Genomic DNA, 14,934 nt, shown 5'->3' with positions numbered 1-14,934 from the left:
GTGTTACTATTGTTGTGACACTATTAATGTGTTAAAAGGAAGTTAAAAGACAGTGGACTCTGATAATAAAGATTATGAAAACATTGAGTTAATATTCTGCTCTACGGCGCGTAATTCTCATCTCCAAAGTTTTGCCATGTGTGGGAATTTGTAACAGCCGTGTTATAGTTTATTTAAAATCTGCATTGAATAAAAATATCTAAACACAAAGTCTACAGTCTGAACGTTAATGAAATGTGAGTATTCTGAAATAAACGTGCTTGTTTTGTTTCGTGTGCTTCATCGGTTGGAAAATCATTTTCTGCGCGTCATCCACATCACCACCCTGGACCCCGGAGCCACACTAAAAATGGCAAAACTAGTACGATCATGAGCTTTATAACAAAACATTTTAGGGTAAAAAATAAAAAAAAAACGTGATTGATTTATGGAAAGCCCCGCCCCTGCCGCGCTGTGATTGGAGCAGCGGCTCAGGAGGAGTGCGCAGCCACGCTCCGGTATATATCCGCACCGCTTCGTCTCCAGGCTGATGATTTGTATGGGAACCGGGACGGAGGTGGGACGAGCCGACTGAATGTAGTCGCTGTGTTTTGAAGGGAAAGAAAGGAGGCCCACGTTTTGTTTTCTTCCTCCCAGTTTGTAGCGATCGGACTGCAGGATTTGAGGTTTTTGAACACACACTGCGCGAGGATAGTGAGGGCAGCTTCCAGAAGGAGCCGCTTCTCCTCTCAGCCATCTTGACTGCCGCCCGCCGCCCTGAAGGCTGTTTTCTCTCCTCCTCCTCCACCTCCTCCTCCTCCTCCTCCTGCTCCTCCTCGGCTCAAAGTAAACACGGCTCGCACATTGCTTGCAACTCCGTGCAAGATCCCGAGCGGAGCGAGATGGGCTCGCTGCGCAACGTCTAACCGGACTGGAGGCGAAAGCAGGCGGCTGAGAGGATTTATTAGCTGTTTGTACCAGAGCAGAAGAGGGGGACACGACGCGCCGGAGACATGGACCTGTTTGGGATTTACCTGCTCCTTTCGCTCGCTCTCCTTCCGCGCTCCAGCTGCACTACAGCCAAGGAGATCACCTGCCAGGAGATAGCCGTGCCCCTGTGTAAAGGAATCGGCTACAACTACACCTACATGCCTAACCAGTTCAACCACGACACGCAGGACGAGGCGGGACTGGAGGTCCACCAGTTCTGGCCTCTGGTCGAGATCCAGTGCTCGCCGGACCTGAAGTTTTTCCTGTGCAGCATGTACACGCCGATCTGCTTGGAGGACTACAAAAAACCTCTGCCGCCGTGCCGGAGCGTGTGTGAGAGAGCCCGGGCTGGCTGCGCGCCTCTCATGAGGCAGTACGGCTTCCCCTGGCCGGACAGGATGAAGTGTGACCTGCTGCCCGTGCAGGGCAACCCAGACACGCTGTGCATGGACTACAACAGGACTGACTCCACCACAGTTTCCCCCGTGCTCTCTAAACCCACCAACCACCCCGGTAAGGGTGGCTACAATCCGCCTAAAAGTAAGCCCGGCAGACCCGTGGCGCCTGGGAAATACAAGCCGCCTGTGGCTCCGTGTGAGCCGGGGTGCAAGTGTTTGGAGCCCATGGTGCCTGTGAACACGGACCGTCACCCGCTTTACAACCGCGTCAAGACCGGACAGATCACCAACTGCGCCATGCCGTGCCACAACCCCTATTTTACGCACGACGAGAGAGCGTTCACCGCGTTCTGGATAGGACTCTGGTCCGTGTTGTGCTTCGTGTCAACTTTTGCCACCGTCGCCACTTTCCTCATAGACATGGAGCGGTTCAAGTACCCGGAGAGACCCATCATCTTCCTGTCAGCGTGCTACATGTTCGTCTCGATCGGCTACATCGTCAGGCTGATCGCCGGGCACGAGAAAGTGGCGTGCAACCGGGAGTTCGACACGGAGCACATCCACTACGAGACCACCGGCCCCGCGCTCTGCACAGTGGTCTTCCTGCTCATTTACTTCTTCGGCATGGCCAGCTCCATCTGGTGGGTCATACTGTCCCTGACCTGGTTCCTCGCGGCCGGGATGAAGTGGGGCAACGAGGCGATCGCCAGCTACTCCCAGTACTTCCACCTGGCCGCCTGGCTCATCCCCAGCATGAAGTCAATCGCGGTGCTGGCGCTGAGCTCCGTGGACGGAGACTCCGTGGCCGGGATCTGCTACGTGGGGAACCAGAACCTGGACAATCTGCGGGGCTTCGTCCTCGCCCCCTTGGTGATTTATTTATTCATAGGCACTATGTTCCTCCTGGCCGGATTTGTGTCCCTGTTCAGGATTCGCAGCGTTATCAAGCAAGGCGGCACCAAAACGGACAAGCTGGAGAAGCTGATGATCAGGATAGGGATATTCACGGTGCTCTACACGGTGCCAGCCACTATAATAGTCGCCTGTTACTTTTACGAGCAGCACAACAGGCAGAGCTGGGAGATCACGCACAACTGCTCCAACTGTTTACTGGAGAGGGACCGCAGGAGCCCGGACTATGCAGTTTTTATGTTAAAGTACTTCATGTGCCTTTTGGTGGGCATCACGTCCGGAGTGTGGATCTGGTCCGGCAAAACTTTGGACTCCTGGAGGACTTTCTGCACCAGGTGCTGCTGGGGGAGCAAGGGCACCAGCGGCTCCATGTACAGCGACGTGAGCACGGGACTGACGTGGAGGTCGGGCACGGCCAGCTCCGTGTCCTGCCCCAAGCAGATGCCATTGTCCCAGGTTTGAATGGGAGGAATTAAAAAAAGAAAAAAAGCAGCTTATGAGGTGTGCTAATTGTTTGGGAGATAACCCATCACTCCACGTCTCCAGCAATTTGCATCGTAATGAACTGCCCCCCTCCCTCCCTCCTCCTCCCCTCACCAGAACCATTACGCACACCTCTGTGGGGGAGACTGGCTGAAACAATGTACCTGGCATTCACACAGGTTAATTCCCACCCTGTTTATATGTATTAGAGGTACAGACTGAGGCTTTTTTTTTTAAAGAACTGGGCATTACTTGCTGTGAGTTTTGTTTCTAAGCTTCACACAAAGAGCATTTTTGGGATTTTTTTTTAATTATTATTATTATTATTATTATTATCTACTTAGTGCCAGATAGCATTGTATAATTCAATCACATCAAAGATGGTTTAAATTAAGCCTTAATAGTGCCCAAGTATTTTACGGGTCGTTCATTTTGTAATTTCAAATGTATTTATATAAAAGTTTCTGTATAAAAACAAAAAAAAGAAAAAACAAAACAACAACCTGTACATTTGTGTATAAAAGAAAACTTTATAAGACACTGTAAATTTGTACAAAGTGTAGATGTCTCTTTCCCGCCAGGAGAGCAAATATGAGCTTTATTTTGACAATAAAACGTTTGATAAATCTACGAAACTCTCGTCTTAACTGTGCAGTCGGTGTTTTCCCCCTTCCCGACCCCAGAGCGAGGGCGGGGGGAGGCCTGTGTTTCTTCGTTTCCCGGCCCTCTCGCGGTGCATTTCGTGGGTTCCTCGTCGTGGGGTTTTTGAGAGTCCCCGGCTAAAAAGGAAGCCCTTTTAACCATCAGAGGCCGGTAATTAGAGGCAGGGGTTGAGTTGGAGCATCTCCATAATTGTTAAAAGTCCTCTTCACATGCCTGCCGAAGCCTGCTTTCTTAATTTAGTAAAAAAAAAAAAAAAAAAGAGGGAGTGGGTGAATGGTTGGTGGGTTGGGATGGAGAGCGAGGGAGGGGAGGAGGGGGGTAAATGCAGGGAACGGGGCCTTTTCATCTGCGGAAACTTTGATCTTTCTTTTTTTTTAACAGCCTAGAATAAAGGTGTTGTGTATTAGGAGTGTCTGTCTGATGTGCCAAGGTTCCCCCTAAACGTCCCCATTTGGATGCTTTGATGGACGTCCTACAATTGTAAGAGCGTTTTGGATCCCTTCTCTGTTTTTCAGGGAGGGAGGGAGGGGAGGGGAGGGGGGTCTTGTCAGAGCTGAAACCTGCCAGAGCCCCTGCGTCTTGTGTTTGGCTTTTTTTTTTTTTTTTTTTTTTCCCTTCTTCTTCTTCCACCGGGGCCTGAATTGAAACATCTTCTCCCCTCGGCTCAAGCTGTGTCAGCGAGTGCAGGGGCCTTGACATGAATGATATTGAAATAGCAATGAAAGCCCCACAGGTGGTCCGTTCACATGATCTCACATCTTAGGGCCCCTTAATAATGGAGGTATTTTTTTTGTTTTTTTTGCTACAAATGTATCTGGTTTGGTCCCAATTAACCCAATGCGCTGGCATCGGATGATACACTGTAACTCAGGGCAGACATGCCTTTGATTCGCCGGTCAATGGCGAGTGACGGTGGGGCTTTGTAGTGACTCCTTTACACATGCTTGTAGATGTGAAACCCCTCTCTCTCCCTCTCTCTTTCTCTTTTCAGCTGGGTGCAGGCATGCATCTGTTGGCACTGTAAATAAATCTTGCATCAGTGCTGTCGGCGGAGACCGAAAGCTCCGGCTAAATAGACTTTTGTTTGGATCAAAAGGGCGGCCTGTTAGGCGCCGTGCTTCCACACAGATCACAGGCACTTCTGGAGTTTGCGCGGAGTTACCAAAGATCACATCGGAGAGCTTTAATCATCTCTCTGGAGTCGTGGGCATTGTGCTGCTGCTCTGCTTCCTGCAGAGATCCTGCAGCACAAGTCCATGCTCCAAGTCTTTTTTTTTTTTTGCTGTTATTTGTTGCCTTCAGTCTTGAGGCTTGTTTTTTCTGGTGTTCACCCCAAAAACCTCAGCCAGGCAGCTGCAGCTCTCTCTCTCTCTTTCTCTCTCTCTCTCTGGATTACAGCCTCTGGGGAACAGAGCTAATGTGCAGTACCATCTAGTGGTGGAAGCAGCACTGCACAGATCCGCTTCTCCTCAGCTCAGAATCAGGAATAAATGCCTCCAAAATTATAATTATAATAAACTTTATGTGGGTAGCACTTTTTGTAAAAGTAAGAACATTAAAAAAACTAATAATGAGATGATAAAAAACGGTTAAATACGATTTAACTTTGTATCAAAGCAAGAGAAAGATATTCTGTTAAAGAAAGCTTTCCTGCAAAGGTAAGTTTTGAGGCGTGATTCAAAGCCACTTGGTTAAAGTTCCACAGCCGCGGGGTCTCGTGTTATTTGTCTATCAGCCACAACATTATGACCACTGACAGGAGAAGTAAGTAACACTGACCATCTTGTGACAATTCAAAGTTCTGCTGGGAAACTTTTGGACCTGGCATTTATGTGGATGTTACTTAGACACGTAGCACCCACCTAGACCAGACCAGGCACCCCCACCCCATAGCAATGACACTCCTTGAAGGCAACAGTCATCCCCAGCAGGATGCAAGCCCTAAAACGCTTTAGGAACAACTAAAAAAAAAACATGAAGAACAGCACAAGGTGTTGACCTGGCCTCCACATTCACTAGATCCCAAACTGATCAAGTATCTGTGGGATGATCCACAGGAGGCCCCTCCCCTCAAAGGCCCCCCCCCCCACTAACAACATTCTGTTGCCAGACACAACAGGACACCCTCAGAAGGCCCATGTCCATTCTCTGGTGAGTCACAACTGTTTTGGAGGCACAGGGGACACCTACACGATATTAGGAAGGTGGTCATAATGATCGGTGTATATTTATTCTCTCATCATAATAACAGGGAAACATATTATGCAAGCTTTTTATATTTTGACACATACGTTGAAGGAATTCCTTTCACCTGCCCCGTCTCCAACGAAACCAACCGTCCGGGGCCCCTCAAAGCAGCGTGTCCCGGCCTGGCCGTCGTCGGTGCACACGCAGTAATTATCACCTAACAGCCTTCCTCTTTCCGCTGAATCCACCTGCACACTTATAGGTACCGAGAGAAAGTGTGAGAGCGTCGCTGGGACGGCCTTCACACAGACGGGGCAGGGCCCTGCCTCAGAGTCGTCTGGGTGGGTGTTATTTAGCTAAAGTTTATTTTATGTGGCAGTAATTTTTTTTTTTACAGGGGGAAGCCACTTATCCCATCTTGTCCGGGCTTGCTGGCACCGCTGAGCTCAACTCAACTCTGGTCAGAAACAAACTGAATCCAGTCGAGCAGCCTCCCCCTCTCTCTCCCCCCTCTCCCTCTCTCTCTCCAGCTCTCTGATTGAATTGTCTTGTTTCCTGATCACTCTCTGCAGCCAGGAGGAACCTTCTGACTTGCTGCCTATCAAATATTAATGGCGGCGTTTGATGAAAGGCAGACAGAAAGAGAGCGGAGGGGTGTTCGGCAGGTCATGCTTTTTAATACCATCGATCCTCCTCGTACGCTGGGGCACGAGGGTTTTTCTTTTTTTTCTTTTTAATCTTTAAAACGCACGAGAGGACACGACGCTGCAGCTGCTGCACACGACGTCCTGTGATCTGCATCCTGACTTCTACATTTATGACATTTGCATTAAAATTGTAGCTTCAAGCAGCCACACGTGCAAACCCAGCCCGGCTTGTCTTTATTTTCCAGATTGCGTTTGTCAGTGGGGGATGAGCCACGGCAGTTAAAAGCCCAGAGTTTCCATGGGTGTATTCCTCTATGCATAAAGCATAACGGTGACCTCGGGTTTCTCGGCGACCCGTTTAGATTAATGCCGGAGCTCCTGACCTCCGGCTCAGGCACTTTATTCCCCGCTGGCCATTTGAGACTCCAGATGTTGGAAAATAAAGGCGCTCGGCGTTCTGAGGACTGACAGGATGCGCGGTTATGGTTTCCGAGGGACGGGAGAGTCATCGGAGTTGTTGCAGTTTGGCTTTGCACATTTTAATGGTGAATTTAGGACGGACGGTTTAAGCTCAGCTCCTCTGCTCAGACTGAAGATTGTTCTTTGTGCGTGGAAAAGCTGCAAGATCTCGTCAAAGTAATGTGGGTTAAAAAAAAAAAGAAAAAAAAAGAAGAACGTCGTGCGGCTTTGAGAGAATAATCGAGGTTAGCAAGATGTCGGCATGGATGGCCTGCTCCCCCACTGGCACGCTAACAATGCCTCAGTGGTTTAGTAGTCCTTACAGTGCACCCCTGCTGCCTCTTCCAATCCAAGGACCCCCCACCTCCACACACACACACACATACACACACTGCAGGAGAGGAACACTGTGTTCCCTCAGTCCTTCACCGACTTGACTGACATGCACACAAAAGGAAAACTTCTTTCATCTGAAGCTGGATCTTTTCCGTCCAGACCGGCTCTGGGCACGCCGGGGGCCGACGTCCAGCTCAAACCGAAACGGCACCAGTGAGAAATGTGATCTCTGATGATTGATTTAGAATTTGAACGGAATATTAAGCAACACAGTAAGACCTGATGAACAGACTCTGAGAGTGATAGGAGCTTAAAATAAAAAATAAAAACAGGGTGATAAATCCAGATGGCAGACTGCAGAGACTAGGATATAATATAAACTGCAGGATAAAATATCCATACATATATACATACACCGATCAGGCATAACATTATGACCATCCCAGTTTGGGATCTAGTGAATCTGGAGGCCAGGTCAACACCTTGTGCTGTTCTTCATGTTTTTTTGAGTTGTTCCTAAACAGTTTTTGTGGCTGCCACCATCAAGGAGTGTCATTGCTATGGGGTGGGGGTGCCTGGTCTGGTAGGTGGGTGCTACATGTCTAAGTAACATCATCCACACCAATGAATGCCAGGTCCAAAAGTTTCCCAGCAGAACGTTGAGTTGTCACAAGATGGTCAATGTTATTTACTTCTCCTGTCAGTGGTTTTAATGTTTTGGCTGATAGGTGTACACTCACAAAGGACAGTTAAAAGCTCAAGGAACCAAAATCAATGCAGCACTGTCAGTGATCTATCTATCTATTTTTTTGTCTCCACTTTTGCTGCTACTTTGCTATGCAACGGTCAGCCATAACATTATGACCATATACCTAATATCGTTTAGGTCCCCCTTCATCTGATTCAACCCCTTTTCCTTCCTTGGACCATCATTTCTTGAGAGTTACCAACCCCTGCAGACAAGCATCATCACTCCGCAAGAGCTGAAGCTTTGGAGAAGCTCCGACCCGGTCATCAAGCCATCACGCTCTGGGCCCTCGTCAGATCCCTCCACTTGTCCAATTTGCTGCTTCTGACACATCAACCTTTTTTGCTGCCTGATTTATTCCATCACCACCGATCATAATGATATGGCTGATCGGTGTGCTTTTCTACAGGAATGAGCCTCGTTTGTGCTCAAAAAGTTTATTAACTGCAATACCCAATGTTGGCCACTTGGTGGAGCCATTAAACTTGATATTGTCCTCCACAGATGTGGACGTGTATTTGTGCTCAGACATATTTTGTGGCGATTACCAAACGGATGCACGGCGGGACGAATTAAGACTAAATAGACAGATAAATAGGACTAGAATAGATTTATTTTATTAATTTTGTGAGGGAAAATGAATACAGTCTTTACATCAAATGTATTTATGTTCAGATTTGTCTTTTTATTAAGAGGAGTAGAAGTGCAGTTTTGCAGTTTTTTTGCACGTCTACTCCTCTTAGTTCTGTTTTTGAAAATGTGACAAGAGGCTTTGGCCAATCTTAATTTTGCAGAGATAGCAAATGCAGATGTCCATGGAGCATGAGATCAAAAGTGATAAGTTTGGTTCACAGACAGGAAATCAAACTAGAAAATGTGCTACTCCAGCAATGACAACAACTGATTAGACTGCAAAGGATCAGCAAAAAAGGAAGCTCGGGAGAGTTTTCACAACTGGATCCCGCATGCCGCATCCCTATGAAACTAAAAAACGTTGAAGTAGGGCTGTGCTTCCGGGATCCAGATGTGTCGGCGAAACAGCAGTTTCCATCGCGTTGGTGGTATAGTGGTGAGCATAGCTGCCTTCCAAGCAGTTGACCCGGGTTCGATTCCCGGCCAACGCAGTACTTTTTTTCTTTTTACACACACAATCTGGTGTGCTCTTCAGACCAGGTTTCAGCAGCTCACATACACCTGAAGGCCAATAGCACATTTACCAGCGATAAAAGCTGCTGATGTTTAGCCTTCAGCTGAGCATAGCAAAAGTTTTGTGGTTGCAGCCGTTTGTGTGTTGTTCAGTTTCAGTCTTGTGGAGCTAGATAGAGACATCTGACAGGATGTAACGGGCCAGCTAGTTCACAGACAGAGACACCTGAAGGAAGGAACGAAGCAGGATCACTCATATGCAGGTTTTAAAATCCTTGACCGTATTCAATCCTGTGAATGTGTTGCACACGTCAGAATTGACAATAAAGCTGACTTTGACTTTTTATGACTCTGTGGTGGCTTCTGTATTTTCTTCAGAGTGTTGTTATTTTGTTGTTAGTCTTAAATAAATTTAATGGAATTATCCAACCCAGTTTCATTGAAATTACAGAAGTGATTAATAAACTGAATGAAAGGTTGACTACAGCTAGCAGGAATACATGTATCAACATAAAATAAATGTTGTTTAAGGGATGCTTATTGATAATAGGTTTATGATCTTTCTCCTTTAAGGTTCGGTTCAGACACTTCAGGCCTACCTGGTTAAGGATTGAGAAAGATTGGGGTTTATATAACTGGGACATGTCACAGTGATGAACACAAGGAGGGATGTCATGGGGGGCCATTTTTTGCCCCGGAGGCCCTCAGCAAGTTATGACGATGGCATGAAATACACACAAAAAAAGAATCTATATCTGAAAGGAAAGCTTTTAATATATCAAGTAAAGGGATACATCTTGTCATCATTGGAAGCCACTTCAACGTCATTTAGAAAAATGCACATTTCGGGAAAAAAGACAATTCAGTCAGTTCTCATAAATACACCAGAGAGCAGACGATTTCCAGCATCAACATTTAAACACGTGACAGCATTTCACATCGTGCGTCACTGGAGGGCAGCATCATATCAAACTAGAGGATGGGTGCAGGCACGGTGGACTGCAGCAAACGAGGACGGCGACGATAAAGTGCTTTGAAAAGTTCCGTCAGCGTTTCATGGCAGTTTACATGAATTCAGAATCACACGGGAACAGCTGACAGAAAGGAAGGGTATTTCACATTTCAGAGCCAGTGAGAGAAACACGAAAATAAAGAAATATACTTCACATATCAGTGTAAGAAACAATACAGAAATGTATTTTATATATGGATATTACACTGAAAAATAAATATGGTTTATTGGAATTATGCAACATGCAAAGAAAAATGTTTATATGTAGAAATGGCAGTAACATAATGGAATTAAATGTTAACTGCAGTCATTTCCGTATGGCTTAAATTTAAGGGCAGTCTGTTCATACAACATAAATGTGAGCGTCTTTCACCCCTGCTTTGCCGTGATGAACCCCGATGTGGTCGCCGCATATGCAGCATCCTGTAGCTCGGTAAGATACGAGGCCAGGAGCCTTTGTTGTCATCTTCAAAAAGACCACAAGAGCTATCGCTTTGCACAAAGACAAGTCCTTGAGCTACGGAGTGACGCTGCACATTTAGTGTGCGAGACTCACACGTCCTTTGCCCGCAGATTGTAAGAAACTCAGCTGACTGGTTCCACCTCCAGTAAAGAAACGTGTCGTTATATTGTCTGCGACTGACATGCGTCTTTGTGGGATGTTAGCGTCTAGCCCGTATTAACCGGGCCTTGATCAAAGTGAAAGCGAAGCCGCAGCAAAAGCAGATCGCAGATATCCTGAAGGGCAACAGACAACGCTCCACTGCGCTCTATTTCCAGTGCCGGCGCATGTTGAGGTTTGTAAGCTCCGCGAGGCCCTGAAATAGAGTGACAAGCTGTCTCCATAAATACAGAGCCCCTATGGGGGAAACATAATTGCTTTGTGATCCTGTGTCGGCTTTAGGGGCCTTCGTAGCGTCCTTCACCTCTCTGGAGGAATCCTATTACATTTATATGAGCATTACTGCCTTTCCTTTTACCTCTCACTCCGAAAGGTCACCCAAACACAGGGCCCAGAGGTCGCCCCCGTGTCCACTTTGACCCCAGTGGCCCACACACAAAAGGAGGAGCTCCACGGCGGTATCGAGTGGCCATGGTGGGGGTTGTGCGCGCGGGACAGGTCAAGGCCTGCCTTTGTTTACGGACAGTAAGTCAGGGGAGGAAGGGGTTAAACCAACATGGGAAGAAACAGGTGGGCTGAACTCTTTTAGATCTTCTTTTCTCCAAGGGTGGGTTTTGCTCAAGGGCACTCAAGGCTAGAGTTTAGCGTCATTCCTGACTTGTTTTGCTAAGAGGGGTTTGTTGGATCTTACATCACAGGGAGATTGCTCCTCAAAGGAGATCTGTTCCAGTGGCATTAAAAACAAACAAAAAAATCACATTAAATATAGGATTGTGCTTCATGAGTCTTAAGGTGTTAAGGTGAACGCATTGGCATTTTGGATTCTCCTCAAGTGACAGAGCAACCTGCATTGCAAAAAGAGGTAGAGGGTATGGAGGAATTCTCAGCTTCAGTAGTTGCTGCTCGTCTCTCTATCGTTCCCACATCCATTCACGTTCCAGAGTAACCTGGAACTAAAGCAAGTCACACCCACTCTGATCTCTTCTCTTGCCCATCATCACTGCCCTGTAACTCTGCGCCACTGCCCAGCTCAACCAGCGTATACGGGCCCACCTTCCTGGTACACACTGCCGTCGTAGAAACATCCCCGACTGGGGCGGACGACCCCACAAAGGGCAACCCGAGATCCCGTCTAGGGGGAGGCGGAGGTTTGAGTCGGCTGCGTTTGCTAACACGAATGGATCTCGGCGTCCCCATGGGCTCCTGGGGGCAGAGAGCCACCTCGCTGCCGTTCCTCTCCGGAGCGTCTTCTTGGGAAGCCGAGTAGCCGTTGTTCCCATTGGTGTTAAAGCCAGGAGGTCCCGGAGAGCAACGCTCCAGGGAGGGCGACGCCTGGACTAAATCAAGCGCTCCCCCTCCGCCGGAGCTCCTGCTGCCTCGCCTCTTGCGGAAGCTCCCCGTTTGACTAGACTGCGCCTCGAGATCCTGCTGAGCAAGAGAGGCGTTGGGGTCGGTCGCCTTGGAGGCATCTCCCGACGAAAGAAAACACTGCTCCTCCTCAAATACTTTCCCCGCCGTCGTCTTCCTCTTGCTCTTCTGCCTCACCGAGCGCTTGACGGCGCAGATGAAGTCCAGCACATTTAGGAAGAGGGACAGAGCGGCCACGCCGAGCATGAAGTTCAGCATGACGGTCTTCTCAGTGGGCCTGGAGACGTAGCAGTCCACCTGGGTAGTGCAGGGTGGATGCTGGCACAGAAACCTTCTGGGGATGTAGAAGCCAAACAGGTAGTAGTGAGCTGCTCCAAACCCGGCCTCCAGCAGCGTCCTGAACATGAGATGGAGCATGTAGGCTCCAGTGAAACATCGCTCGACCACCACAGGAGTTTTGTTTTCGGGCGCGCTACTGAACGGCTCGTGGTGGATTCTGAGCAGCTGAAAGGCTTTGGCATGTCCCCAAGAGCCGATGTCCACTGTGAGGGTATTTGACACCTTGTGCACCACGTAAATGACAAAGACGATGTACGGGAGACACAAAGCGATGAGCTGCACCAGCCAGAAGCGAAAGAGTGAGACAGGGGAAAACATGTCGAAGCACACGTTGGCGCAGCCGGGCTGAATGGTGTTGCAGACAAATCTCTCCTGCTCGTCCTGGTAGAGGGGGTAACCAGCGAAGAGGAGGATCAGGATGCGGAGGAAGATCATCACAGTGAGCCACACCTTTCCTGCAAATACAACCACACTAGAATTTCAAACGTGCCGACTTGACAATGACTCGTTGAGTGATTTTGAGGATGTTAAAGCTCTAATAAAAGATTTAAACTTTACTCAACACAGTCAGGGAAGCCAACTCACCCATCAAAGTGATGCTGTGATTGACAGAGATAAAGAGGACCTCTGAGGCACTTGATCCCCCCATGCTTGCTGTGCTCAAGGCCCTCTAAAATCTTCCAGTCCTCCAGTTCCAGGCCACGGGGTAAAACCCTTAATCCTCACTCTCTGTCTATGTCTTCTCTGTCCACCTCTACGCTCTCTGCCAACAGTAGCTACCAGTAGCTCAATAACCTCCAGGTGGAAGGACGCTAAGCTTCCAGCAGTCCTCCGACTCACACCAATCTCTCTTAGAGCGAGCATGTGTTTAGTCCTTGAGGGTAAAATCCAGTCGGGTCCATTAGAGTCGCCCAAGTCTCTGAAAGACCGAAAGAAGTAAAACCTGCACACAGCAAATACTCTTACTTCCTCCTCTGTCCTCTGCAGACAACTGTCTGTCCTCAGACAACAGAAGACGGGAGCAAGCCCCATTGTGGGTCTATTCTTAACGCACTTCCAAAAGCATGTCGCCGTCCTGGCATTGCAGAGATATTTTGGTGCTGCCAGTCGTCCTTACAGGAGAGGAACGAGCCTCCTGGCTTACTCATTCGAAATGTGCTGTATTATGTTCTCCAGCACGATAACAAAACGTGTCCAAACTGGCTGCTCTGTAAAAATAATAAACAGAATTTACAGCTGCACCTTTCACTGATAAATCAAGGCAACACGTACAGCAGACTATGGATTTACTGTCATGAAATATAAGAAGGTTGTAAAGCGCCCTTTCCCACAGCTGATGCCAGTTTATAGCCGATAATGATTTAACGTATAGTCAGAAATCATTCATCTCATGTGCAACAGAAGTTTACATGACGATTTGTTAACCCCGTTTACTCTGCTGTGATAAATTAAACAAGGTTAATTGTGAATTAGCTTCTTGACTGGAGCTGCGTCTTCATCATTGCACAGATTTTCTCATGACAACATTATTTTACAGGTTACATCTAAATCAGATTCTCTGTCACATGCCACATTCAGCCTCTCTCATGAGCAAAGTCTCCGGGGAGGACACATGGCTAAAGACAGTTTGGCTTGCTTGGTAATCGCTACAGATCAGTGGTCATTAGCACTCGCATGGTGGCTCGAGGTAAAAATCCCCCACAGAACATTTAGAAGGGACAGCAGATTTGTAATAAATGATTTAAAAAGTTAAATTTAAATAGGTGAAACATGCGAGGCAAAGTTACATAAAGGTGCTTGATGTTGGGAAACCATTAAAACACATGGCAGGCAGCGCAACATAATGCTAAAAACACATTTCTGACAAAAAACTGTAGCAAGAGGCTCTGAGACTTATATGTAATGGGACGTACCATCTGCTCAGGTAAGCGCAGGGGGAGCCAAAAAAGTAGAAACCTTTCTAAAAATACTCAAAAACGGTAACCCTAATGTAAGTAATTTGAGATACCTGCAAAATGTTTGTTAACTATCAGCACACACATGAACACACTAGCTCTAATACAGCACAAACTGTTTAATAGGTGCACCCCCGTCCTCATCTGCTAGACCGTGTTCCTCCCTGATTAGGACTTAATGATGCACACCTGTTTCCGCTGAGCAGAAAAGACTTCAGCTCCCTATAAAAGACAAAAAAAGAGGCAAGAACACAGTTTTCTGTCTCACATGTTAACTAGTTTAATCGAAATTACTGAGACTATTGTCTATTTTCAGGGAAGCGAGTAAGCCCTTTACCTTGCAGCATGTGTGTTACGACGCATGAAACAGCATGGGTGTGCACCATGGCTGTATTTGAAGCCCACTTTGTTAAGGAATGTTTGTGCATATTAGACAATCAGTGCCTTCATACAGCATACTGGCATTTTAATTTCAGGCCAATATTCCCCATCTACTTCCAGCTACTTCCAACCTTATTCCCCGACAGTCAACCTGATCCGACAGCCGTTCCGCATTTGTCATACGGGATCTCGAAATTGGAATTTAACAGAATTTAAATGAGGGTTTTAAAAATACCAGACAATGCAGCATTGATTATGATGGTTCACGATTTATTTCACTTCATGATCTACAGTCTTAACTGATCAGTT

General features: G+C 47.4%; 2 protein-coding genes across 2 annotated transcripts; one reads left to right on the top strand and one right to left on the bottom strand.

Annotated features, from left to right (window-relative positions):
• The first annotated feature begins 619 nt into the window (after positions 1 to 619).
• Positions 620 to 3,379, top strand: fzd8a (frizzled class receptor 8a). The gene has a single exon (XM_084566285.1). It carries the CDS (start codon positions 993 to 995, stop codon positions 2,739 to 2,741), a length of 1,749 nt encoding a protein of 582 aa, XP_084422411.1. The 5' UTR covers positions 620 to 992; the 3' UTR covers positions 2,742 to 3,379.
• A 5,346-nt stretch (positions 3,380 to 8,725) lies between these two features.
• On the bottom strand, positions 8,726 to 13,383 carry gjd4 (gap junction protein delta 4). Its single transcript, XM_084566437.1, has 2 exons — positions 12,875 to 13,383; positions 8,726 to 12,744 (listed from the first exon to the last, which is right to left on the bottom strand). Exons 1-2 carry the CDS (start codon positions 12,936 to 12,938, stop codon positions 11,546 to 11,548), a joined length of 1,263 nt encoding a protein of 420 aa, XP_084422563.1. The 5' UTR covers positions 12,939 to 13,383; the 3' UTR covers positions 8,726 to 11,545.
• Positions 13,384 to 14,934: the final 1,551 nt, after the last annotated feature.

This window comes from Chelon labrosus, assembly GCF_963514085.1.
Source record: "Chelon labrosus genome assembly, chromosome: 18".
NCBI classification, from domain to species: domain Eukaryota; kingdom Metazoa; phylum Chordata; class Actinopteri; order Mugiliformes; family Mugilidae; genus Chelon; species Chelon labrosus.
Note: the sequence above shows the minus strand (reverse complement) of the source record. Positions and strands in the feature narration are given on the sequence as shown.

Bases quoted from the DNA above. Each gene is read 5' to 3' on its own strand.
- gjd4 (XM_084566437.1), bottom strand. From the start codon at position 12,938: ATGGGGGGATCAAGTGCCTCAGAGGTCCTCTTTATCTCTGTCAATCAC. The intron at 12,745-12,874 runs GTGAGTTGGCTT...TTGTATTTGCAG, and splicing joins TCACAGCATCACTTTGATGG to GAAAGGTGTGGCTCACTGTG.
- fzd8a (XM_084566285.1), top strand. From the start codon at position 993: ATGGACCTGTTTGGGATTTACCTGCTCCTTTCGCTCGCTCTCCTTCCG.